This window comes from Denticeps clupeoides, chromosome 11 (genome assembly GCF_900700375.1).
Source record: "Denticeps clupeoides chromosome 11, fDenClu1.1, whole genome shotgun sequence".
Taxonomy (NCBI): domain Eukaryota; kingdom Metazoa; phylum Chordata; class Actinopteri; order Clupeiformes; family Denticipitidae; genus Denticeps; species Denticeps clupeoides.
The window spans coordinates 3,667,257-3,695,088 of record NC_041717.1 but is presented as its reverse complement, the minus strand read 5'-3'; the positions used below and the strand labels follow the sequence as shown (position 1 = coordinate 3,695,088).

General features: G+C 41.7%; 3 protein-coding genes and 1 long non-coding RNA gene across 4 annotated transcripts; all 4 read left to right on the top strand.

Moving 5' to 3' along the window:
- Nucleotides 1–8,340: 8,340 nt before the first annotated feature.
- On the top strand, nucleotides 8,341–11,763 carry LOC114799605 (mitogen-activated protein kinase kinase kinase kinase 5-like). Its single transcript, XM_028996391.1, has 13 exons — nucleotides 8,341–8,354; nucleotides 8,530–8,584; nucleotides 8,855–8,956; nucleotides 9,069–9,214; nucleotides 9,337–9,398; nucleotides 9,510–9,565; nucleotides 9,642–9,732; nucleotides 9,827–9,896; nucleotides 9,982–10,113; nucleotides 10,292–10,354; nucleotides 10,639–10,720; nucleotides 10,804–10,995; nucleotides 11,085–11,763. The coding sequence occupies exons 1-13, from the start codon at nucleotides 8,341–8,343 to the stop codon at nucleotides 11,388–11,390; spliced, it is 1,371 nt and encodes a 456-aa protein (XP_028852224.1). The 3' UTR covers nucleotides 11,391–11,763.
- Nucleotides 11,764–13,476: 1,713 nt separating this feature from the next.
- Nucleotides 13,477–14,547, top strand: LOC114799979 (calmodulin-regulated spectrin-associated protein 1-B-like). Its single transcript, XM_028997008.1, has 3 exons — nucleotides 13,477–13,579; nucleotides 13,681–13,799; nucleotides 13,904–14,547. Exons 1-3 carry the CDS (start codon nucleotides 13,564–13,566, stop codon nucleotides 14,204–14,206), a joined length of 438 nt encoding a protein of 145 aa, XP_028852841.1. The 5' UTR covers nucleotides 13,477–13,563; the 3' UTR covers nucleotides 14,207–14,547.
- Nucleotides 14,548–16,535: 1,988 nt separating this feature from the next.
- Nucleotides 16,536–18,795, top strand: LOC114799603 (uncharacterized). The gene is made up of 5 exons (XM_028996390.1): nucleotides 16,536–16,613; nucleotides 16,705–16,800; nucleotides 17,126–17,659; nucleotides 17,748–17,933; nucleotides 18,044–18,795. Exons 1-5 carry the CDS (start codon nucleotides 16,598–16,600, stop codon nucleotides 18,793–18,795), a joined length of 1,584 nt encoding a protein of 527 aa, XP_028852223.1. The 5' UTR covers nucleotides 16,536–16,597.
- Nucleotides 18,796–25,455: 6,660 nt separating this feature from the next.
- LOC114799822 (uncharacterized) lies at nucleotides 25,456–26,920 on the top strand. Its single transcript, XR_003751281.1, has 4 exons — nucleotides 25,456–25,515; nucleotides 25,605–26,063; nucleotides 26,301–26,419; nucleotides 26,885–26,920. It is a non-coding gene; the product is annotated as an uncharacterized LOC114799822 (long non-coding RNA).
- Nucleotides 26,921–27,832: the final 912 nt, after the last annotated feature.

The window sequence follows — 27,832 nt, the reverse complement described above, 5'->3', positions numbered from 1 at the left end:
TCTGTAAATGTGTTTTTAGTATCAGCAAATACCCCCCCCCCCCCCCCCAACACGCGTGATTCATAAATATTGGCCAACATAAGTATATATACAATGTTTGACCAGAGAATACAGTGTTTGAACAGACTAATATATATTTCTCATGGACACACTGAATAACTGACTTAACTAATTTCATTACAGGCTTTCCTGTTGGGATGACCTCTGTTGTCCTTTTCATGAACAATGTGGGTCACCTCAACTCCACAGTGTTCAACAGCGACTCTCTATCATCGGTGACTAGCCTCACATTGACCAACAATGGGATCACCGACATGTCCCCCAGAGCCCTTCATGCCTTCCAGCAGCTCATAAACCTAAAGTTGGATGGAAACCACTTGGCAAAAATAAACCACACATGGTTCAGCCACCCCGAAAAATTACAAAATATCACTTTGTACAACAACAGTTAGAGGCTGTAGATCAGGCAGATCTGTCCAACTTCACAGGCCTAATCAGTTCACCAAGGTACGCCTAGATGGAAATCCTTGGGACTGTTCCTGTGGAAGGTTGCTCTTTGGGGAGTTTGTTGTCTTCTTGAAAGGTGAACTTATTATTATTTATACTGATCCACATTAAGGAATGAACCCAAAACACTGAACACTCTAAAATGCATGAAATGATTTATGAAAGTTTACAGAACGCCTCTTGTCTGGAGAACGAGACCGCAGTAACCTGCTCGACTCCAGCTGTGCTTAGGGGACGTCCAGTCTGGAACATCTCATGTCTGCAACTTGATGTCTTTGTGCCAAGCACCACACCACACACACCAGTTGTGGGGTTAACTATTGGATACCCAGGACTTATTTTTCTCATCGGTGAGTAAAGATTTATGACTTCAATATATATATTTCACTTTATACGTCTAAGAGGTGATTGAAATGTTGATGGTACCGTATTAAGGCAAATGACAGTAACTTGTCCCCAGTGGCTCTCTGTGCCCTGGTGTGTGGCGTCTGTGTCCTTTCAGCTCTTTATTGTAGAAAATATCTGAAGAAACAAGTGAATCCCTGCCGTGGTCCACCAATACATGCTGTAGAATCCCAAGTAACAGACTGCCATCACATGGATTCAGTCAAGTTGACCCAAAGCAACAGAATAAGAGACCGGTCTAAATCTGCAGGCCCAGTGCTCTCCAGAACAGAATTCCTCAGTCAGAACTATGATAAGTCAGGAATTCCACACAAAGATCACAGAGAAACTGAAGCAAGACTGCACAGCTTATCACCAGATGATAAAAGTAGGACTGAGAAGGAGAAGAATGAAAATGCACTCCAGAAAAAAATACCTCAAGATGAAATTGCAGAAGAAAAAGAAAGTATGTTTGAACGAAGGTTGGAACAGGGACACCGCAGTTCTCCAGAGGACATGGAAAACTTGCCCTACCTCACTATTGATACAAAAACGGCTATGAAAAACGTAGAATCTAAAAAGCATCATCGTTGCCATGATGGAAGTGGTCTGGCACCTCGGAAGTCTGTTCGTAGAGTTGCGACCTGGCCAGTCTTAATAAAAGAACAAAGTTCAGACAGTAAGGACGTGATTAGATTCATTTTCTTGCCAAAGTTTAACACTGATGTGATTGCTGGCTGTAAAGACAACTGTCCTCCTGGGAACATCACAGCAGATCCTCAAGTCTCTGTTACAGCTTTGCCATCAAATGCTCTGTCCTCGAGAGAAGACAATCGAGTTATAGTAGCTGAGAGGGGTTTCAGACCCGGCTTTCAGCAGGATCCACTCCTCCAAGTAGACTACAATGTAGATTCAGACAACGGCCAGTTTATCTTTGAACCAGTGAAGCAGCTTGAAGTTGCACAGGATCATCCTGAGCCTGATGATAGACCGAGACTGAGGACAGGAGTGTCAAGGAAAAGAGGGTCTATAACAGAAGGATGTGGGTCAAGAACTCAAACAAACCAAGAAGAAAGGGCAAGAGCCCAAACAGAGACCCCCCTGCAAGAGGGCGGAGCAAACGGGCGATGCAGCGGCTCAGGCTCACTGGCTCCCCCTACAGGTGGCTCCCGATCCCCTGGAGATGACAATCTGCTGCTGGACAACGAGTATGCGTTTATTGATCTCCTCCACGAGGTGGTGGAGAACCAGGGCCGGTGGACCAGAGAACGGTGGAAGCAGACTCACACAAACAAGCAGAGGACAAAGCGATAAAACATAGCACAAAAATGCAGTATATTCACACACAGCTGATGATTGACATAATGTTTGAGACTGACATAAATGAAATATTATATTTAGAATATTATCATTCTTACATCAGGAAGTGCAAAGACTTCATATATGATACAATATTTCTCAAAAAGTGTAAAATTTCTGATCACTCTGCAATACATGCTAGGTATGTCTTACCTATTAAGTCAAGTACTACTAATTAATGATTTGCAGATAAATGTCAACTTATTATTTATTTTCTGATCAGGGTACATAACTGAACAAAGAAAAAGTGGCTCCTGGTGACTGCTGCTCGTCAGTTATCAGATGCGCTCTGACTCTGGATAAAAAAATTAAAGCAAAAAACAATGTCTGTGTTTTATGTCACTTGTTTTCACCCATATCTACTTCACACGTGCACGTTTTTCACAATGGGGGGTAGTAGCCTAGTAGGTAACACACTCGCCTATGAACCAGAAGACCCAGGTTCAAACCCCACTTACCACCATCGTGTCCCTGAGCAAGACACTTAACCTTGAGTGTCTCCGGGGGGGGGGGGCTGTCCCTGTAACTACTGATTGTAAGTCGCTCTGGATAAGGGCGCCTGATAAATGCTGTAAATGTAAATGTTTTTTGTTTACTCTTTTGTGTCATCAAGGATCTGCTCCCTCACAACTGGGAACATGCAGCCCACAGGTTCAGTCTGCACTGTCTACCCTTTAAACACAGTGAAAATCTGCAGAGGTTTGTGTACTACAGCATCCAACGATCCAATAGAGTCCACACGCTCTCTGAAAATGCCATGGAAAAGCAAGCTCAAAGGCACCACAGAACTTAATACAGTCTGTTATCTTCCACAAAATGTGTTGGTTTTTGTCAGCCTCCTCATTATATTGCCATATCCCTGTAAAAAGGCACATTTATGAAGACCATGTGGTGTGGAGAAGAGAATAGAGTGTGTAGAAAAAACTCTTTCTCCCTCCACACAAAGCACTGTATTCAACCACTCCAATTTGATGTTACCTGGCAGAAAGAGGCATGGCACAACAGAGGTTAGAAATGAACAGTTTCTAATTTATTAACACCGGTAAATAATTATTGTAGTTACATGTGAATATTGAATGTAAAAAGGTACCAAGGTTACAGAGAAAGTAAACATGAGAAGAAAGAGTAAAGAGGGAGAAGAGAAAGAGAAGGGAAAGAGAGGGAAACCCCCCTGAGCAAGATAGCTCAGAGCTCCCTTTTCCACATGTGTGCAGACATTTATACCCCTGGCCTACAGGAAGTTGTCACTGGCCTACAGGAAGTTGTCACTGGCCTACAGGAAGTTGTCACTGGCCTACAGGAAGTTGTCACTGACCAATCAGAACCTGTTGTTTCTGATGTCACGCCCCCAGTGCCTCCCATTTGGTGAAGACAAAGAGGGTGGGCGGTCCTGACGGCTGATACTTCGCACGTTGACGTCGGACAAAAGACATGTAAAAACCGGGGTGTCGAATCTTCACCCACAACCGTCGACACAGGAATGTTACACTTCCCCCTGCAGACATCTGTTATGTAAGACAAAGCAGGCTCCCGCGATGTCCATTCTTACAGACGGCCGGTTGATCCCCTGGGGCACTCGAGTATTCAGGGTCCATGGGGATCACAATTGGGTCATGATTGTGTATCTGCTTGCTTCCTGGTCAGTCGGGAATTCAAATGTAGCCGATAGTTGTGGTTCTGTGTCCTTTGTGATCCTCAGGCGTCTGAGGTCACCCTTGTAGGGAAACCTGTCTTCTTGGCATAGATCAAACACAGCAGCATACATAGAATATTCAACTGGATCCAGGGCTTTTCACACTTGGTTGGGTTCTTTGTCTGGAGTGTGATGAGGTTTGCATACAGATTGTGCATGTAGAAAAACAGTGTTCATCGTACATTAAAACCAAACCAGAAAAACAAATGACAACAATGATCAGATACTGTAATGCAAAAAACATGTAAATATAGTGGGAGGCTTAAAATGATATCAGGGAATTCATAACTCCGCAGATTTGCACTGGCTTATCAAGTCTAATCAACAACAGTGGCCGGAAAAATAAATACAAATAAATAAATAAAAAAGTCCCGCTTGTTGCCATGTGATTGGAGAATTACACCTTTATTAGGGAATTCATAACTCTGCGGATTTGCACCGGCTAACGAAGTTCAATCAACAACAGTGGCCGGAAAAATAAACACAAATAAATAAATAAAAAAGTCCCGCTTGTTGCCATGTGATTGGAGAATTACACCTTTATTAGGGAATTCATAACTCTGCGAATTTGCATCGGCTTAACGAAGTTCAATCAACAACAGTGGCCGGAAAAATAAACACAAATAAAATCCCGCTTGTTGCCATGTGATTAGAGAATTACACCTTTATCACTAAAAGCTATTGTTTGAGATTATGGCATTGTTGAGGTGTTCAGAGAGAGAAACAGTTTCACATAAATTTAAATTCTGATCCTAAACATGTTGATCACACTGAACATGAATTTAAAATAAAAACATTTAAGTTTAACAGTGCAATTTCCAATCCCTGATCAGTTATTATCAAATTGTTCACCGTGGGACATGGTTTATGATGTTCAATGTAATACCAGTAATCTAAAATGTCACAAATCCTGGTTATTACTGGTTACAGTTTGGTTTGTGGGTTCATCTATTGTGCCAGCCATATCTACATGCCACATTGTAAGTGATACAGTAATTAGTCTATGTTCATTTTATACCTTGTCGGACTGGATCTGGATTTAGAAATGCCTCGGTTTCTACGGTCCCGGGCTTTTTAGGATATGTAGATCCTTTTTATTTAAATTAAAGCACATAGATTCTATTCCTCCCTATGCAGTAAAATTCAGATAAAAGAGACTTACGGTCACAGATCCACATCCGAGCAAAGGTATCACGTCGGGATCACCATTTGTAAAAAGGCACATTTATGAAGACCATGTGGTGTGGAGAAGAGAATAGAGTGTGTAGAAAAAACTCTTTCTCCCTCCACACAAAGCACTGTATTCAACCACTCCAATTTGATGTTACCTGGCAGAAAGAGGCATGGCACAACAGAGGTTAGAAATGAACAGTTTCTAATTTATTAACACCGGTAAATAATTATTGTAGTTACATGTGAATATTGAATGTAAAAAGGTACCAAGGTTACAGAGAAAGTAAACATGAGAAGAAAGAGTAAAGAGGGAGAAGAGAAAGAGAAGGGAAAGAGAGGGAAACCCCCCTGAGCAAGATAGCTCAGAGCTCCCTTTTCCACATGTGTGCAGACATTTATACCCCTGGCCTACAGGAAGTTGTCACTGGCCTACAGGAAGTTGTCACTGGCCTACAGGAAGTTGTCACTGGCCTACAGGAAGTTGTCACTGACCAATCAGAACCTGTTGTTTCTGATGTCACGCCCCCAGTGCCTCCCATTTGGTGAAGACAAAGAGGGTGGGCGGTCCTGACGGCTGATACTTCGCACGTTGACGTCGGACAAAAGACATGTAAAAACCGGGGTGTCGAATCTTCACCCACAACCGTCGACACAGGAATGTTACACTTCCCCCTGCAGACATCTGTTATGTAAGACAAAGCAGGCTCCCGCGATGTCCATTCTTACATCCCTGTCCTGTAGCCTTTGTTAAGCTCTGGAATGATATTCACATTGTCGAACATTGCAAGACGCATAACATTTTCCATGTGGCTCTAAATGTTTTCATGCTTTCTAAGGTAAAAACAGGATGTGTGGAAATAGTATCGACTCTGGCCCAAAACTTTTTTTTAATTGTAAAACTGACCTGGTAACTTTGCTCAGCACATAAATCTATGATTTACATGGACATTTCCATGTAAAATAAATCCTACTGTAGTCTCCTGAGCAGTATTTAAGGTGGAACAGACAATTCGAATAAGGAGCGTCGTTGTGTACTCTAAATTCTATCACACCCACATATGTGGGACGTGAGCATGAGGTCCTCTGTAGTGCTGCTGGGCTGAAGTCTAACACCTATCGAAAGGGGAAGGGGACGGGCTGCTTCCAAATAAAGCACATTTCATTCCTAATATTGAAAATCCAAGTTCATTATGTCATAATGAACTTTTCCTGGGTTCTGCGAAATCGCAGAAAAAAAACTAAAACAAACAGAATCTGTGCAGTAAAGTGTCTTCTAAAGTGTGGGCCCTGCCTAGGGCATCAAACAGCCAAGGACACTGGATAAAATTAGACATTACAGCCACAATAAACCAACATACTTTAGAATCAAAAGTAAAATTATTTGAAGGCAAATACTTTATACTTGAAGTTGATCTTTATTGTCATTTCAGCTGCATACATGACAGTACATAGTGAAACAAAACAATGTTTCTCCAGAACCTGGTGCTACATGTCACATTTAAACAACGTTACATTTACATTTAAAGCTTTTGGCAGGCGCCTTTATCCAGAGCGACTTACAACGTGCTTTCATGTTACCATCGATGAAGTGATCAATTCTGGTTCACTAGGACCCCAACTATGAATACAATCTTTTTATTCACTCGGTTGTACATAAGACAGACAATAAGAAGGGGCCAAGACAGAGAAGAGTCTAGATGAATGTCTTCCTTTTACCTTCAGAGATGGAGGGACCAGGCGAGCAGTACTGGAGGCTCGGAGTATACGAGGTGCAGTGCGAGGTGTAATAAGGGCTGTGAGGTAGGATGGTGCTACTCCATGTTTGGCTTTGTAGGCCAGCATCAGTATTTTGAACCTGATGCGTGCAGCTACTGGGAGCCAGTGGAGGGAACGTAGCAGAGGGGCGGTGTGGGTGAATTTGGGAAGGTTGAAGATCAGTTGTGCTGCTGCATTTTGTATTAGTTGTAGAGGTCAGATGGTATATAGAGGTAGACCAGCTAGAAGGGAGTTACAGTAATCCAGTCGTGAGATTACTAAGGACTGAACCAGTATCTGGGTGGCCTGTGTTGACAGATAAGGGTGGATTCGTCTGATGTTACATCCAGTCCAGAGTAAAAAGTCCCTAAGTGTTCCGGTGTCTGATGGCCTGTGGGATGAATGTCTTGCTCAGGGACACAGTGGTAGTAAGTGGGATTTGAATCTGGGTCTTCTCGTTCATAGGCGAGTGTGTTACCTACTCGGGTGTTAACACATCCTCTAACCTCTGACTCTTTCCTGACCACTAACTCTCTCCTCTCCTCACTTTGCCTTTCTACGGATCATCTCTGTCCAAACCAAAAATCTTCTATGCAAATTCTCCACTAACCTCACCTCTGCTAAAACTGCTTTCTACATAGCAAAGTTGGAAGCCTCACACATTGTTTGGAGCACTTCACAACTGTTATAACCTCAGATTAAAAAAAAAAAAAGGTTCTTATTCTCAACATTATTTTTAAAGTAGGAAATGTGTCTGGTCAATAACATGAAAAGTTGGGAGTGTATATATATATATTACATGTTTAATTTAAATATCCATTAATCTGAGTGTCTTTAAACACATTTCTTTCACTGTGTTATAAAACATAATTTTATTTTGGCATAAAATAAATTATTTGTGTGTGTTTGATTTATTTGAAACTGTGAAATTGTCCTTCCACGGTTACACACTGATTGGTTATTGTGTTTAAACGTTAAAGATGAGAGGAATTTACTGTTTATTACACTAATAAAAATTGTGTTTCTTCTCATACATTATTACTAATATCAAAGGGAACTTTTACTTATTACATTAAAATTCAGAACAAATAGGAAAAGCACTCATGTAAATAACAATATCCCTATTTTATTGCGAGTAGTGTATATATATATCCGTCATGACCCCAGCGCCTGGTTTTATTCATCGACTGTCATGATAAAACTGTGTCAGCAGAGGGCGCTAAAGCACAAGTTCTAATTTGACGGTTAAGTAAAAAGTGGACTGAAGATGCTAAATGGACAAAATTATTTGATTAAAAACAACACCGCCAACATGACATGACAGGTTACCATGACTACTGTACACAAAACACAGAGTCCTGTATTCAGTGCCTCAAAACACAGAGACTCGGTTCGTCTCGGAGTTTGGCGTTTTGTCGACTTTACTGCGAAAGAGAAGGACGCTGGAGTGACATCGAAGCTACTGTGCAATGCACCAGACGAGGTGAGAATTAATTTACACTTGAATCCTGTTTTATTTTACTACAAAAAGGGGGAGTCGCTAGTTAGCAATGCTACAACTAACTAACTAGCCACACAGACATTGGACTCTCGCTCGACATAACCTGTGTGTGTAAATATGAAGGTTTTGCTCACTTTTCTTCTTCTCTTTACCTCAGAGCAGAACGGAACACCACCGACCACCAGAGGGCGTCAGCGGAGCAGCACCAGCAGGTCAGTCTGTTCATGGCTTCATGATCATATTTTATTCTGCGGACTTGAACAAAGTTTTTGGGCTGCTTATGAATGTTAAAAGGTTCGCACCAGTGGAATTTACAATCAGCACAAATTTCACCAAACATATTGAGAGATTGGGGCATGGGAGACATTGTGAAATCCTCTAATTGACCATCTTGCAAGCTTTAGAAATGTGCTTGTTTTGCATGTCCACACATTGTTAAAAATCAGAGATGTTAAAGCTGTCACTGTACTATTTTTCTACAGCCAGCAGTTGAAGCAGCTCTGCAGCGGAGGGAGAAGATGACCACCAACGACATGGAGCTTCTTCAGATCCTGGGGACAGGATCATTTGGCAGAGTGTGGAAGGTAATTTAAAGTAGTGCAATATGTGTGTGTGTGTGTGTGTGTGTGTGTGTGTGTGCAGTGTGTGTTATAAGATGGTATGTGATCTTTATTTACTTTACTTTTTATTTTGCAGGTTAAGAATAAAGAAACACAGGAGCTTTTAGCTGTGAAGATTATTCGGTTTCCAGGAAAGAACCCAGAACGGCGCTTGCAAGAGACCCACATTCTGGAGCGATGCCATCATCCCAATATTGTGGGATTCAAAGACAGCTTCATAGTGTAAGCAAAATACAGAGGGAGGGAGGGAGAGAAATGGGTGAAGTGATGGAGAAATGTAACGAGTGATGTAGGTGGCTGGTTTACATCTGAAGATAAATGAAATCATTGTTTTGTTATTATAGAAACAATCTCCTGTGGATCTGCATGGAGTACTGCGAGGGATCCATCAAACATCTTTACAAAGGTACTGCAGCACTTATGTGCATATGATGTGTGTTAACATGACTGTGGAGTTTTCATTGTGTGATCTACTGGCCTACTCATCCTGATTACTGCTTATTGTTTGTACTGATAGAAGCTGGTGCCTTTAGTGACCACCAAATAGCATTTGTGTGCAGAGAGACACTGAAGGTAAGTGCACATGAACACTCGCACTCAACAGACATTCATCTGGTTTTCAGTGTTTGATTAACAGTGTGTGTTTCAGGGACTCGCTTATCTGCACCAAATGAAGGTGATCCACAGCGACGTGAAAGGCGACAACATCATGGTTGGCAGGCAGGGTGCAATAAAAATTGGTGAGTATTGCCCTGGTCCTCCAATTCCAATTATACTGACAGAGAGAAGAACTTATGTAAAGTGAGTGTAATGTTCTCTCATTTCTTTCTACAGGTGACTTGGGATCAGGAATCAACTTCAGCGACATGGACAGAAGAAGAAATGTCTCTGGTACTCCCCACTGGTGAGTCCTCCTGAGAGGAAGGAACTACTGAGTGTGTTGGTCTCTTTTCCAGACCTCGTGTGTTTATATGTTTGTGATTGTGTAGGATGGCCCCGGAGGTGATTGTCGCCGTGACCAAAGGACCCTTCAACTGTCTCTGTGACATCTGGTCACTGGGCATCACTGCTATTGAAATGGCAGAAAAGAAACCTCCCAATACCGATATGAAGGTCGACAGGTAAAATCAAGCCCTTAACCCACCCCACACACATGTGCGCGTATTCTATCTTCTTAACACACATAACACACACTGAGAAACACTTGCATTCAAGTCACACATTCACATTAACACAAGTGTCACGTGAAAAAAGTCCCTGTCGGTGGCTCATTTCATGTTCATGTGTTTTTCCTTAAAGGCTTTTTGCAGAAAGATCATCTGAACACTTTAAGCCACCAACACTAAAGGCCGAAAAATATAGGTGAGTTTGTCCATCATGAACCCTGTTGATCATTAGTGATAGAATCCCTGCTCCTACAAAATGGGCTCTCGTACACATATAACATGCAATTTCTTATTAACATTTCTTGTTAACAGACACACACACTGGGTTTTGTACTTTTATTTATTTTCCTTTACAGCTCATGTTCAAATTTAACTGAGAGTCTGAATATCGACCTCTTTGGTCAGCAAAGAGGCCAAAAAGAGGCTCGTTGTGTCTACATGTATGTATGTGTAAGATAACATTGACTTCTCTCTCATCAGGTCCGAGATGTTCGCCAGCTTTCTTAAAGCCTGCCTGAAGAAGAAAGCTCAGAACAGACCCAGTGCAGAGGAACTGCTCTCAGTAAGATTTCCCTCATGTGATCACAGCAGCACAGTCTGAGTGTAACAGTGACGATATTCCTCACGTTTTCTGTGTCTGTGCAGCACACATTTGTGGCTCAGTCACACTTATCCTGCAGTCTCCTGCTGGAGCTGCTTGATTGGCTGAAGCAGGACCCCCACCCACCGGCCTCCCTAGAAGTCGATCGGCCAGAAAACCAGCCCCCAGACCAGAAGGAGGAGGAGGGCAAGGACTGCAGCCGCCCACAGGACAGCAGAAACGATGTCAACTTGGAGGTAAAGACAGTGTTGTGTCCCTGTGCCTAACTCTTTCTGCTGTGATTATTTGGAGCAGGACTGACTCTATTTCTTGGTGTGATTTGCAGGACGCACCCAGAGATGCTGAGCCTGGAATCGTTTCAGATGTGGACCTGGACAGTCCTTCACGGTTGGAGTCTCCTCAGCAGCAGGAACCACAAGTCACCCCAAAAGAAGGACAAGAAGATTCTGCGAGACAGCTGCCCTGCTCCAGTGACCCTCCAGCACAACATGAAGAACTGGTTTACAGGCCACCTTGCGCAGTGCCGGCTGAGCGTCCACGCCGCCGCCACCGCTTCCGCAAGCGCCTGACACGTTTATTAAATTATATTCCAAAATTGTTCCGCCGCCTCTCTTGTTACCAGAATAACTAACGATGCTTCTTATGTTTACAGAGGAGACAGAAAAATTAGCATGAAAATATGTAAATGTAAATATGATCATTTTTTGTGTTTTTTTTTCTAGCAGCTGTGACGTCAACCAGAAGTTCAACTTAAAATCTTCACCTGATAAAACCATCACTGGTGAGAATATTTTACGTGTAACATAAAAATACATTCAGCAAGGAATAAACCTCAAACTCTTACACACATTCAGTAATCCTGTAGCCTCATGGTGGCGCTGCTGGATAAGATGAAGGAGGAGGAGAGGCAGCTTGGGACTGAGAGACACTCAGCAGGACAACATGGGGTTTCATTTGGTTCTTAGTAGGAATTAATACAGTGTTCATAGTAATAGTGTTTTCTGTCATCATTTCCAAGAAAGGCAGGCAGACAGTCATTCCCGAGGACCAGGAGGAGGAGGAGAGGCAGATTGGGACTGAGAGCCACTCACCAGAACAACATGGGGTGGCATTTGGCCTGCTGACTAAAACTAACAGGTAAATTTCCCGTCATGTCCCTCCCCAAACTCTTTCTGCCGTGATGTTTCCCCTACAAAACAAACGTATATTGCTGTACGCTAGAATTTTTATTGCAATAAATTGGCAAATATATTTCAATATATGAGAAACTTCCCCATATATTTGCAATGCAGTTTTCAATATATAATCTCATTTAATGTTGTACATTTTTCAGTATATATAATAATATCTTAAATAGTATAACAATGTATTTATTCAATATATGAAAACAGCAATAATTGCAGTATTTTGCAGTAATTGCATATATCCTGTTTCATACATTTATATATTGCTTACATATAAAATATATTATTATAGAATATATCAACATATTACTTTGTACAATTCACAGTATATGAATACACACGAAATTGATTGTCACATAATATTTTGAGAAATATAGTTTTGTTGCGGAGGGGTTCTGATTTTATTTCTGGCTGTGTGTTGCAGGATGTACCCAGAAACCCCTACACCTCTGTTTACTCGGTGCGCCCCAACACTGGCACAAGTCAGCACTCCAGCAGTGGACAAAGAATACCTCTGCTCTGTTTGCACTGTCTAAAGATTGCAAATAATTGTAAAGTGTTCTTATTAATCTTTTAATTTCATTGTATTTAAATGTATATTTTATTTATAAGTATATTTTTGCTGTATATTCAATCGATCTTATTAACACTGTATATAGTTCTGTATTGAATTTCCCTTTCTGACAATTATTTCACATTTTTTTCAGTGTTATTACCCACATAATGTAATTTGAAATTGTGTAATAAATTGTTCTTCCACTGTTACATACTGACTGGTTATTGTGTATAAATGTGGCTCTGTTAAGATAAGATAAGATAAGATAAGATAAGATAAGATGATCCTTTATTAGTCCAATTTACATTGTCATGGCAGGAAGTGGACAGTACAAGCAGCAACAGACAACAGCACGGACTGTATAATATAAATGTTCACTGTACAAACAAGCAAATAAATAGTCCTAGAATAGTATAAAACAGTGAATGTGAGTGGTAAAAATATGTGTGTATATACATTTATTTTTTGCAAGATGTTACATATGTACAAAGTAGGTAGATACAGAAGAATTGCAGTTAAGAGAAGTGGAGATGGTGTACTGGTTGTGTAGGTAGATATAGACATATTGCAGTTAAGAGAAGTGGAGATGGTGTATTGGATGTGTGTTTGTGTGGTCAGCTGTTGTAGAGCCTGACAGCAGTTGGCAGGAAAGGACTTCTGAATCTCTCCATCCCACATCGTTGGTGCCACAGCTTGCCACTGAAGGAGCTGCTCAGTCCTGTCAGGGTCTCCTGCATGGGGTGGGAGATGTTGCCCAGCAGGGATGATAGCTTAGCCACCATTCACCTGTCAATACCACCTCCACTGGGTCCAGAGGGCATCCTAGAACAGAGCTGGCCCTCCTGTTCAGCCTCTTTCTGTCCCCAGCAGAGATGCTACCTCCCCAGCAGACCACACCATAAAAGATGGCTGAGGCCACAACAGAGTCATAAAAGAGTCTTCAAGAGTGAGCTCTTCACCCCAAAAGACCTGAGTCTTTCCCTGGCCTTAGCCGCAACTCCAGCCGGACAACTGAGAGGGACTGGGACAATGGCTCAACTGCGTCTTCCATAACTTCCACCTCCATGGCTGAATATACTGGTAAAAGCTCAATCAAAGGCTCCTCACTCGTAACGACTGATGGTGTTTTTTTTTTTGTTGTTTTTTTTAATGCGTGCACCCTCCCCACTTTCTCTCTTTAGGTCCAAAACTTTTCAAGGAACCAAGTGCAAAATCAAACAAGCCAATCATTCACAATGCCATCTCTCATTGCTGTTTGGCTGGGAAAGTAAATGAAGCTCAGAAAAACTCAATCCTCGAGGTGAGTTGTCACTTGCATCCCACTTGCACCCACCATTAAAGCGTTAGTTTTCAATTAAATGCTGCTTAACGCATTTGTCACAGAAGGGTTGTTTTTCTCTGTAGGAGCTAGAAAAGTGTGAATCAAACCACCTTATGATCCTGTTCCGTGATGGTGGCTGTCAGTTCCGAGCTCTCTACTCCTACTTCCCTGACACGGAAGAGATCCAGAAGTTGACAGGCACCGGGCCCAAGAACATCAGCAAAAAAATGATTGACAAGCTGTACAAGTACAGCTCAGACCGCAAGCAGTTCACAGTCATCCCTGCCAAAACGGTGTCTGTCAGCGTGGATGCCCTCACCATCCACAACCACCTGTGGCAGGTCAAGAGACCGGCTGGGCCCAAGAAGAATATGAGTGGGAAATGAGTTGAGAGGAGATGAAGGATGTTTGGACCTGTGCCCTGCAAAAAACTATTTTGAACAAAAACAAATTCTAAAAAGTGGTGTGAGCTGGACTGACTCTTTGGTTGCTTGAGTGAATGGACCTCCTGGCTCTTGATCTGATGAATCATTAAGGGTTTGTTTATTGATGCAAACTGGTGCAGCATGTGGTGGTGATGAAGAAGGTGATTATTTTAATATTTTTTTTATTGTAAATGTGGTATATTTCTTGGTACTTGAAGTATTTATTGGTTTTGGCACTGGTGTCTCCATCTTCGTCTCTTCTGCCGCAGCCCACCCTCTCGTCTTCAAGGCTTTGTCGAATGTCCTGGTTTATTTTTGTTGAAACAGAGGGCTTGTGTCTTTTCTGGACTACACTGAGCCTGCAGGGCCTGGACTCACCTTCTGCTCTTGGTCCTCAGATCAAGTCAAAATCTTCTCCAAGGGTGGAAGTAGCCTAGTGGGTAACACACTCGCCTATGAACCAGAAGACCCGGGTTCGAATCCCACTTACTACCATTGTGTCCCTGAGCAAGACACTTAACCCTAAATTGCTCCAGGGAGACTGTCCCTGTAATACTGATTGTAAGTCGCTCTGGATAAGGGCGTCTGATAAATGCTGTAAATGTAAATGTTGTCAGAAACAAATCAAAAAGTATTGCCAACTTGCCTCACTGTCTCCCCAAACGTGCTGCTCAGATATGTCTGCTGCGTCTTTGGGGCGAGCCTCAGACGTCCGTACGCTGGCCTTCACACGTCATGGTACTTGACTATTGTCATCTTCATGGAACGCTTTAAGAAGCTCATCAGCCGTAGAGCAGCTGTAGAGAACTGATGGTCCTGTTGACAATATGCTCTGTTACCCATGTCTGTCTTTCTCTCTGTCACTTTCTTTCTTTTTATGATTTCCTTCCTACTCCTTCACGAATCGGATGTTACTGCTAATCTTGTTTCTCCACTGGGCACTTTGTCCTGTGAAGTGGTCAACTTCATCCCCCATTGTCCTCGTGCTGTACCAAGCAGTGCAAGCAGAAGACGCCTGCTCTCTTAAACTCTCTCTCCCTTCCACCCTCATCCCTGCAAAGAGCAGCGTGCTCTGTTTCAAAGAGTGTGTCGCTGTAAGCCATTTGAATGACAGTATTTAATATATACATGAATGGAAAACATATTTGCAATTGTTGTGTAATTATTTTACAGATGACAACATTGCTGGAAAAAAGGGGTAAACTGCCACTTCATCCTCCTTCCTTTCTTCCTTCTTTTTCTGTGTTCCATTTTATCCTTTTTTTTTTTTTTTTTTTTTAAAGCACTCAGTTAAAGCACTGACATAAGTGACTTCAGACTGCTGAGTTGAGCAAAGGGCTCCCTGAACCAGGCTTGTCGAGAACGCTCATGAAGTATCTGAAATTTAGCTGAAATATTAAGCACCTCGATTGTAAGAGATGTTGTGAAGGTTTGGTTTAAATCAGCTCTCTCTTCCCATGCTCATGGGCCTGCACAAAACCTACGTGGCTTATAGAAAAACAGACGAAGCGAAGGCTTGTCAGTTCTTCGTTAAAACGCAAGGTCCAATTTGATTCAGAAACACGTTTAATAAAACCAAACACTAAAAAAGCGGCAACACTGACAAGGGCCAAGAAAGATGGCCCTGGAGATCGACTACAACTACTGGTTCCAAATGAAGCTTTTGAAAACTTGATTTCTAATGATTTGCTGCATTCTTGTGTACTTAATTGCAGTTTTTTGTATTTTAGGTGTTTTATATTCACTAAAAGATTGTATTGGTATTGATCACAATTTTTTAATACTGTACTTTCCATGCTTGGTCATACTACTATTTCTTTACCATACCACTTATTTATTTTAACAAGAGGCACTGAAATTCAATAAATATGTCGTCAAACCCATATTCATTCCTTCCTTTTTTTTTTTTTTTTGGTCTGCCACTCATATTTATTTGCAGCTTCATGTCGTCAGCTACGCTGAACAGAGTCTCTGAGCAGAGAAGACTGTTCATCGTATGTTGTCAGCAATGAAGACCATTATTGCAGCGGTGTGCGGGGTCTGATCCGTGACCCAGATATGAAATTCCACCCAGCAAGAGACCATTTTGACAGAATCTAAGCGCAATCTTAAGTATTAGTCAGTGCTGGACCTGTTTTCTTTCAGGATGAGCAGGAAGAGGTGGTTCTAACTCCAGGTGGGCTTGTGTTAAACCGTCCCTGCCTTTATCATCCAACTGTAACACCACAAGTTCAACATCTCTGTAGTGACCTCTGTATCCCTGGTAAAGCCGCAGCAGACAAACCTGTATCTTGGTAACTGGTCGACTCTTAGCTCCTGTCCCTCTGGAACTATTCACATGCCGCTGCAGATATGGACACCATGTGGGGTGAGACTTTACCTGCTTTATCACATTTCTAGGTGCCAGGTTAATTTGATAGACAGTAGATATAAATATCATTTAAATTGTATTCTCCCAGTTGCCCTTGTTCTCCTGATGTGGGGCTGCATAGATGTGGTACATTCCGAGTGTCAGCTGCTGACCGTTGACTTTGTCTGTACAAAGGTTCCATCAAGTAAGTTCCTGTCAAAAGATATTTGGAATCTGACACTTAAACATTTCAAACACAATGCCGATACAGCGTACCAGTCAATATGTAAGTGGGAATTACAAGATCGCTCTATTCGACTTTCAAATTTGATCATAAATGACGGCATTTTAAAAAAAAGAAATCTGTAAATGTGTTTTTAGTATCAGCAAATACCCCCCCCCCCAACACGCGTGATTCATAAATATTGGCCAACATAAGTATATATACAATGTTTGACCAGAGAATACAGTGTTTGATCAGACTAATATATATTTCTCATGGACACACTGAATAACTAATTTCATTACAGGCTTTCCTGATGGGATGACCTCTGTTGTCCTTTTCATGAACAATGTGGGTCACCTCAACTCCACAGTGTTCAACAGCGACTCTCTATCATCGGTGACTAGCCTCACATTGACCAACAATGGGATCACCGACATGTCCCCCAGAGCCCTTCATGCCTTCCAGCAGCTCATAAACCTAAAGTTGGATGGAAACCACTTGGCAAAAATAAACCACACATGGTTCAGCCACCCCGAAAAATTACAAAATATCACTTTGTACAACAACAGTATAGAGGCTGTAGATCAGGCAGATCTGTCCAACTTCACAGGCCTAATCAGTCTTAATTTGTCTCGTAACCACATTCACACCATTTCTCGAGGAAGCTTCAGTGCTCTCCACAAATTAGCCCATTTAGACCTTTCAGTCAACCGCCTGATGCATCTGAATCCAATGGCCCTGAACCACTTAAAGTTCACCAAGGTACGCCTAGATGGAAATCCTTGGGACTGTTCCTGTGGAAGGTTGCTCTTTGGGGAGTTTGTTGTCTTCTTGAAAGGTGAACTTATCATTATTTATACTGATCCACATTAAGGAATGAACCCAAAACACTGAACACTCTAAAATGCATGAAATGATTTATGAAGGTTTACAGAACGCCTCTTGTCTGGAGAACGAGACCGCAGTAACCTGCTCGACTCCAGCTGTGCTTAGGGGACGTCCAGTCTGGAACATCTCATGTCTGCAACTTGATGTCTTTGTGCCAAGCACCACACCACACACACCAGTTGTGGGGTTAACTATTGGATACCCAGGACTTATTTTTCTCATCGGTGAGTAAAGATTTATGACTTCAATATATATATTTCACTTTATACGTCTAAGAGGTGATTGAAATGTTGATGGTACCGTATTAAGGCAAATGACAGTAACTTGTCCCCAGTGGCTCTCTGTGCCCTGGTGTGTGGCGTCTGTGTCCTTTCAGCTCTTTATTGTAGAAAATATCTGAAGAAACAAGTGAATCCCTGCCGTGGTCCACCAATACATGCTGTAGAATCCCAAGTAACAGACTGCCATCACATGGATTCAGTCAAGTTGACCCAAAGCAACAGAATAAGAGACCGGTCTAAATCTGCAGGCCCAGTGCTCTCCAGAACAGAATTCCTCAGTCAGAACTATGATAAGTCAGGAAATCCACACAAAGATCACAGAGAAACTGAAGCAAGACTGCACAGCTTATCACCAGATGATAAAAGTAGGACTGAGAAGGAGAAGAATGAAAATGCACTCCAGAAAAAAATACCTCAAGATGAAATTGCAGAAGAAAAAGAAAGTATGTTTGAACGAAGGTTGGAACAGGGACACCGCAGTTCTCCAGAGGACATGGAAAACTTGCCCTACCTCACTATTGATACAAAAACGGCTATGAAAAACGTAGAATCTAAAAAGCATCATCGTTGCCATGATGGAAGTGGTCTGGCACCTCGGAAGTCTGTTCGTAGAGTTGCGACCTGGCCAGTCTTAATAAAAGAACAAAGTTCAGACAGTAAGGACGTGATTAGATTCATTTTCTTGCCAAAGTTTAACACTGATGTGATTGCTGTCCTCCTGGGAACATCACAGCAGATCCTCAAGTCTCTGTTACAGCTTTGCCATCAAATGCTCTGTCCTCGAGAGAAGACAATCGAGTTATAGTAGCTGAGAGGGGTTTCAGACCCGGCTTTCAGCAGGATCCACTCCTCCAAGTAGACTACAATGTAGATTCAGACAACGGCCAGTTTATCTTTGAACCAGTGAAGCAGCTTGAAGTTGCACAGGATCATCCTGAGCCTGATGATAGACCGAGACTGAGGACAGGAGTGTCAAGGAAAAGAGGGTCTATAACAGAAGGATGTGGGTCAAGAACTCAAACAAACCAAGAAGAAAGGGCAAGAGCCCAAACAGACACCCCCCTGCAAGAGGGCGGAGCAAACGGGCGATGCAGCGGCTCAGGCTCACTGGCTCCCCCTACAGGTGGCTCCCGATCCCCTGGAGATGACAATCTGCTGCTGGACAACGAGTATGCGTTTATTGATCTCCTCCACGAGGTGGTGGAGAACCAGGGCCGGTGGACCAGAGAACGGTGGAAGCAAACTCACACAAACAAGCAGAGGACAAAGCGATAAAACATAGCACAAAAATGCAGTATATTCACACACAGCTGATGATTGACATAATGCCTGAGACTGACATAAATGAAATATTATATTTAGAATATTATCATTCTTACATCAGGAAGTGCAAAGACTTCATATATGATACAATATTTCTCAAAAAGTGTAAAATTTCTGATCACTCTGCAATACATGCTAGGTATGTCTTACCTATTAAGTCAAGTACTACTAATTAATGATTTGCAGATAAATGTCAACTTATTATCTATTTTCTGATCAGGGTACATAACTGAACTAAGAAAAAGTGGCTCCTGGTGACTGCTGCTCGTCAGTTATCAGACGCACTCTGACTCTGGATAAAAAAATTAAAGCAAAAAACAATGTCTGTGTTTTATGTCACTTGTTTTCACCCATATCTACTTCACACGTGCACGTTTTTCACAATGGGGGGTAGTAGCCTAGTAGGTAACACACTCGCCTATGAACCAGAAGACCCAGGTTCAAACCCCACTTACCACCATCGTGTCCCTGAGCAAGACACTTAACCTTGAGTGTCTCCAGGGGGGGGGCTGTCCCTGTAACTACTGATTGTAAGTCGCTCTGGATAAGGGCGCCTGATAAATGCTGTAAATGTAAATGTTTTTTGATTACTCTTTTGTGTCATCAAGGATCTGCTCCCTCACAACTGGGAACATGCAGCCCACAGGTTCAGTCTGCACTGTCTACCCTTTAAACACAGTGAAAATCTGCAGAGGTTTGTGTACTACAGCATCCAACGATCCAATAGAGTCCACACGCTCTCTGAAAATGCCATGGAAAAGCAAGCTCAAAGGCACCACAGAACTTAATACAGTCTGTTATCTTCTACAAAATGTGTTGGTTTTTGTCAGCCTCCTCATTATATTGCCATATCCCTATCCTGTTGCCTTTGTTAAGCTCTGGAATGATATTCACATTGTCGAACATTGCAAGACGCATAACATTTTCCATGTGGCTCTAAATGTTTTCATGCTTTCTAAGGTAAAAATAGGATGTGTGGAAATAGTATCGACTCTGGCCCAAAACTTTTTTTTTATTGTAAAACTGACCTGGTAACTTTGCTCAGCACATAAATCTATGATTTACATGGACATTTCCATGTAAAATAAATCCTACTGTAGTCTCCTGAGCAGTATTTAAGGTGGAACAGACAATTCGAATAAGGAGCGTCGTTGTGTACTCTAAATTCTATCACACCCACATATGTGGGACGTGAGCATGAGGTCCTCTGTAGTGCTGCTGGGCTGAAGTCTAACACCTATCGAAAGGGTGTGAGGGTGGTCATAGCCTAGTGGGTAAGACACTCGCCTGTGAACCAGAAGACCCGGGTTCAAATCCCACTTACTACCATTGTGTCCCTGAGCAAGACACTTAATCTTAAGTTGCTCCAGGGAGACTGTCCTTACTGATTGTAAGTCGCTCTGGATAAGGGCGTCTGATAAATGCTGTAAATGTAAATGTAAATGGGAAGGGGACGGGCTGCTTCCAAATAAAGCACATTTCATTCCTAATATTGAAAATCCAAGTTCATTATGTCATAATGAACTTTTCCTGGGTTCTGCGAAATCGCAGAAAAAAAACTAAAACAAACAGAATCTGTGCAGTAAAGTGTCTTCTAAAGTGTGGGCCCTGCCTAGGGCACCAAACAGCCAAGGACACTGGATAAAATTAGACATTACAGCCACAATAAACCAACATACTTTAGAATCAAAAGTAAAATTATTTGAAGGCAAATACTTTATACTTGAAGTTGATCTTTATTGTCATTTCAGCTGCATACATGACAGTACATAGTGAAACAAAACAATGTTTCTCCAGAACCTGGTGCTACATGTCACATTTAAACAACGTTACATTTACATTTAAAGCTTTTGGCAGGCGCCTTTATCCAGAGCGACTTACAACGTGCTTTCATGTTACCATCGATGAAGTGATCAATTCTGGTTCACTAGGACCCCAACTATGAATACAATCTTTTTATTCACTCGGTTGTACATAAGACAGACAACAAGAAGGGGCCAAGACAGAGAAGAGTCTAGATGAATGTCTTCCTTTTACCTTCAGAGATGGAGGGACCAGGCGAGCAGTACTGGAGGCTCGGAGTATACGAGGTGCAGTGCGAGGTGTAATAAGGGCTGTGAGGTAGGATGGTGCTACTCCATGTTTGGCTTTGTAGGCCAGCATCAGTATTTTGAACCTGATGCGTGCAGCTACTGGGAGCCAGTGGAGGGAACGTAGCAGAGGGGCGGTGTGGGAGAACTTGGGAAGGTTGAAGATCAGTTGTGCTGCTGCATTTTGTATTAGTTGTAGAGGTCAGATGGTATATAGAGGTAGACCAGCTAGAAGGGAGTTACAGTAATCCAGTCGTGAGATTACTAAGGACTGAACCAGTATCTGGGTGGCCTGGGTTGACAGATAAGGGTGGATTCGTCTGATGTTACATCCAGTCCAGAGTAAAAAGTCCCTAAGTGTTCCGGTGTCTGATGGCCTGTGGGATGAATGTCTTGCTCAGGGACACAGTGGTAGTAAGTGGGATTTGAATCTGGGTCTTCTCGTTCATAGGCGAGTGTGTTACCTACTCGGGTGTTAACACATCCTCTAACCTCTGACTCTTTCCTGACCACTAACTCTCTCCTCTCCTCACTTTGCCTTTCTACGGATCATCTCTGTCCAAACCAAAAATCTTCTATGCAAATTCTCCACTAACCTCACCTCTGCTAAAACTGCTTTCTACATAGCAAAGTTGGAAGCCTCACACATTGTTTGGAGCACTTCACAACTGTTATAACCTCAGATTAAAAAAAAAAAGGTTCTTATTCTCAACATTATTTTTAAAGTAGGAAATGTGTCTGGTCAATAACATGAAAAGTTGGGAGTGTATATATATATATATATTACATGTTTAATTTAAATATCCATTAATCTGAGTGTCTTTAAACACATTTCTTTCACTGTGTTATAAAACATAATTTTATTTTGGCATAAAATAAATTATTTGTGTGTGTTTGATTTATTTGAAACTGTGAAATTGTCCTTCCACGGTTACACACTGATTGGTTATTGTGTTTAAACGTTAAAGATGAGAGGAATTTACTGTTTATTACACTAATAAAAATTGTGTTTCTTCTCATACATTATTACTAATATCAAAGGGAACTTTTACTTATTACATTAAAATTCAGAACAAATAGGAAAAGCACTCATGTAAATAACAATATCCCTATTTTATTGCGAGTAGTGTATATATATATCCGTCATGACCCCAGCGCCTGGTTTTATTCATCGACTGTCATGATAAAACTGTGTCAGCAGAGGGCGCTAAAGCACAAGTTCTAATTTGACGGTTAAGTAAAAAGTGGACTGAAGATGCTAAATGGACAAAATTATTTGATTAAAAACAACACCGCCAACATGACATGACAGGTTACCATGACTACTGTACACAAAACACAGAGTCCTGTATTCAGTGCCTCAAAACACAGAGACTCGGTTCGTCTCGGAGTTTGGCGTTTTGTCGACTTTACTGCGAAAGAGAAGGACGCTGGAGCGACATCGAAGCTACTGTGCAATGCACCAGACGAGGTGAGAATTAATTTACACTTGAATTAATTTACACTTGAATCCTGTTTTATTTTACTACAAAAAGGGGGAGTCGCTAGTTAGCAATGCTACAACTAACTAACTAGCCACACAGACATTGGACTCTCGCTCGACATAACCTGTGTGTGTAAATATGAAGGTTTTGCTCACTTTTCTTCTTCTCTTTACCTCAGAGCAGAACGGAACACCACCGACCGCCAGAGGGCGTCAGCGGAGCAGCACCAGCAGGTCAGTCTGTTCATGGCTTCATGATCATATTTTATTCTGCGGACTTGAACAAAGTTTTTGGGCTGCTTATGAATGTTAAAAGGTTCGCACCAGTGGAATTTACAATCAGCACAAATTTCACCAAACATATTGAGAGATTGGGGCATGGGAGACATTGTGAAATCCTCTAATTGACCATCTTGCAAACTTTAGAAATGTGCTTGTTTTGCATGTCCACACATTGTTAAAAATCAGAGATGTTAAAGCTGTCACTGTACTATTTTTCTACAGCCAGCAGTTGAAGCAGCTCTGCAGCGGAGGGAGAAGATGACCACCAACAACATGGAAATTCTTCAGATCCTGGGGACAGGATCATTTGGCAGAGTGTGGAAGGTAATTTAAAGTAGTGCAATATGTGTGTGTGTGTGTGCAGTGTGTGTTATAAGATGGTATGTGATCTTTATTTACTTTACTTTTTATTTTGCAGGTTAAGAATAAAGAAACACAGGAGCTTTTAGCTGTGAAGATGATTCGGTTTCCAGGAAAGAACCCAGAACGGCGCTTGCAAGAGACCCACATTCTGGAGCGATGCCGTCATCCCAATATTGTGGGATTCAAAGACAGCTTCATAGTGTAAGCAAAATACAAAGGGAGGGAGGGAGAGAAATGGGTGAAGTGATGGAGAAATGTAACGAGTGATGTAGGTGGCTGGTTTACATCTGAAGATAAATGAAATCATTGTTTTGTTATTATAGAAACAATCTCCTGTGGATCTGCATGGAGTACTGCGAGGGCTCCATCAAACATCTTTACAAAGGTACTGCAGCACTTATGTGCATATGATGTGTGTTAACATGACTGTGGAGTTTTCATTGTGTGATCTACTGGCCTACTCATCCTGATTACTGCTTATTGTTTGTACTGACAGAAGCTGGTGCCTTTAGTGACCACCAAATAGCATTTGTGTGCAGAGAGACACTGAAGGTAAGTGCACATGAACACTCGCACTCAACAGACATTCATCTGGTTTTCAGTGTTTGATTAACAGTGTGTGTTTCAGGGACTCGCTTATCTGCACCAAATGAAGGTGATCCACAGCGACGTGAAAGGCGACAACATCATGGTTGGCAGGCAGGGTGCAATAAAAATTGGTGAGTATTGCCCTGGTCCTCCAATTCCAATTATACTGACAGAGAGAAGAACTTATGTAAAGTGAGTGTAATGTTCTCTCATTTCTTTCTACAGGTGACTTGGGATCAGGAATCAACTTCAGCGACATGGACAGAAGAAGAAATGTCTCTGGTACTCCCCACTGGTGAGTCCTCCTGAGAGGAAGGAACTCCTGAGTGTGTTGGTCTCTTTTCCAGACCTCGTGTGTTTATATGTTTGTGATTGTGTAGGATGGCCCCGGAGGTGATTGTCGCCGTGACCAAAGGACCCTTCAACTGTCTCTGTGACATCTGGTCACTGGGCATCACTGCTATTGAAATGGCAGAAAAGAAACCTCCCAATACCGATATGAAGGTCGACAGGTAAAATCAAGCCCTTAACCCACCCCACACACATGTGCGCGTATTCTATCTTCTTAACACACATAACACACACTGAGTAACACTTGCATTCAAGTCACACATTCACATTAACACAAGTGTCACGTGAAAAAAAGTCCCTGTCGGTGGCTCATTTCATGTTCATGTGTTTTTCCTTACAGGCTTTTTGCAGAAATATCATCTGAAAACTTTAAGCCACCAACACTAAAGGCCGAAAAATATAGGTGAGTTTGTCCATCATGAACCCTGTTGATCATTAGTGATAGAATTCCTGCTCCTACAAAATGGGCTCTCGTACACATATAACATGCAATTTCTTATTAACATTTCTTGTTAACAGACACACACACTGGGTTTTATACTTTTATTTATTTTCCTTTACAGCTCATGTTCAAATTTAACTGAGAGTCTGAATATCGACCTCTTTGGTCAGCAAAGAGGCCAAAAAGAGGCTCGTTGTGTCTACATGTATGTATGTGTAAGATAACATTGACTTTTCTCTCATCAGGTCCGAGATGTTCGCCAGCTTTCTTAAAGCCTGCCTGAAGAAGAAAGCTCAGAACAGACCCAGTGCAGAGGAGCTGCTCTCAGTAAGATTTCCCTCATGTGATCACAGCAGCACAGTCTGAGTGTAACAGTGACGATATTCCTCACATTTTCTGTGTCTGTGCAGCACACATTTGTGGCTCAGTCACACTTATCCTGCAGTCTCCTGCTGGAGCTGCTTGATTGGCTGAAGCAGGACCCCCCACCCACCGGCCTCCCTAGAAGTCGATCGGCCAGAAAACCAGCCCCCAGACCAGAAGGAGGAGGAGGGCAAGGACTGCAGCCGCCCACAGGACAGCAGAAACGATGTCAACTTGGAGGTAAAGACAGTGTTGTGTCCCTGTCCCTAACTCTTTCTGCTGTGATTATTTGGAGCAGGACTGACTCTATTTCTTGGTGTGTTTTGCAGGATGCACCCAGAGATGCTGAGCCTGGAATCGTTTCAGATGTGGACCTGGACAGTCCTTCACGGTTGGAGTCTCCTCAGCAGCAGGAACCACAAGTCACCCCAAAAGAAGGACAAGAAGATCCTGCGAGACAGCTGCCCTGCTCCAGTGACCCTCAACATGAAGAACATGAAGAACTGGTTTACAGGCCACCTTGCGCAGTGCCGGCTGAGCGTCCACGCCGCCGCCACCGCTTCCGCAAGCGCCTGACACATTTCTTAAATTATATTCCAAAATTGTTCCGCCGCCTCTCTTGTTACCGAAATAACTAACGATTCTTCTTATGTTTACAGAGGAGACAGAAAAATTAGCATGAAAATATGTAAATGTAAATATGATCATTTTTTGTGTTTTTTTTTCTAGCAGCTGTGACGTCAACCAGAAGTTCAACTTAAAATCTTCACCTGATAAAACCATCACTGGTGAGAATATTTTACGTGTGACATAAAAATACATTCAGCAAGGAATAAACCTCAAACTCTTACACACATTCAGTAATCCTGTAGCCTCATGGTGGCGCTGCTGGATAAGATGAAGGAGGAGGAGAGGCAGCTTGGGACTGAGAGACACTCAGCAGGACAACATGGGGTTTCATTTGGTTCTCAGTAGGAATTAATACAGTGTTCATAGTAATAGTGTTTTCTGTCATCATTTCCAAGAAAAGCAGGCAGACAGTCATTCCCGAGGACCAGGAGGAGGAGGAGAGGCAGATTGGGACTGACTGCCACTCACCAGAACAACATGGGGTGGCATTTGGCCTGCTGACTAAAACTAACAGGTAAATTTCCCGTCATGTCCCTCCCCAAACTCTTTCTGCCGTGATGTTTCCCCTACAAAACAAACGTATATTGCTATACGCTAGAATTTTTATTGCAATAAATTGGTAAATATATTTCAATATATGAGAAACTTCCCCATATATTTGCAATGCCGTTTTCAATATATAATCTCATTTAATGTTGTACATTTTTCAGTATATATAATAATATATTAAATAGTATAACAATGTATTTATTCAATATATGAAAACAGCAATAATTGCAGTATTTTCAGTATTTTTATATATTGTCAACATTTATATATTGCTTACATATAAAATATATTATTATAGAATATATCAACATATTACTTTGTACAATTCACAGTATATGAATACACACAAAATTGATTGTCACATAATATTTTGAGAAATATAGTTTTGTTGCGGAGGGGTTCTGATTTTATTTCTGGCTGTGTGTTGCAGGATGTACCCAGAAACCCCTACACCTCTGTTTACCCCAACACTGGCACAAGTCAGCACTCCAGCAGTGGACAAAGAATACCTCTGCTCTGTTTGCACTGTCTAAAGATTGCAAATAATTGTAAAGTGTTCTTATTAATTTTTTTATTTCATTGTATTTAAATGTATATTTTATTTATATGTATATTTTTGCTGTATATTCAATCGATCTTATTAAAACTCTATATAGTTCTGTATTGAATTTCCCTTTCTGACAATTATTTCACATTTTTTTCAGTGTTATTACACACATAATGTAATTTGAAATTGTGTAATAAATTGTTCTTCCACTGTTACATACTGACTGGTTATTGTGTATAAATGTGGCTCTGTTAAGATAAGATAAGATAAGATAAGATGATCCTTTATTAGTCCAATTTACATTGTCATGGCAGGAAGTGGACAGTACAAGCAGCAACAGACAACAGCACGGACTGTATAATATAAATGTTCACTGTACAAACAATTAAATAAATAGTCCTAGAATAGTATAAAACAGTGAATGTGAGTGGTAAAAATATGTGTGTATATACATTTATTTTTTGCAAGATGTTACATATGTACAAAGTAGGTAGATACAGAAGAATTGCAGTTAAGAGAAGTGGAGATGGTGTACTGGTTGTGTAGGTAGATATAGACATATTGCAGTTAAGAGAAGTGGAGATGGTGTACTGGTTGTGTAGGTAGATATAGACATATTGCAGTTAAGAGAAGTGGAGATGGTGTACTGGTTGTGTAGGTAGATATAGACATATTGCAGTTAAGAGAAGTGGAGATGGTGTACTGGTTGTGTAGGTAGATATAGACATATTGCAGTTAAGAGAAGTGGAGATGGTGTACTGGTTGTGTAGGTAGATATAGACATATTGCAGTTAAGAGAAGTACGTGTGTTTGTGTGGTCAGCTGTTGTAG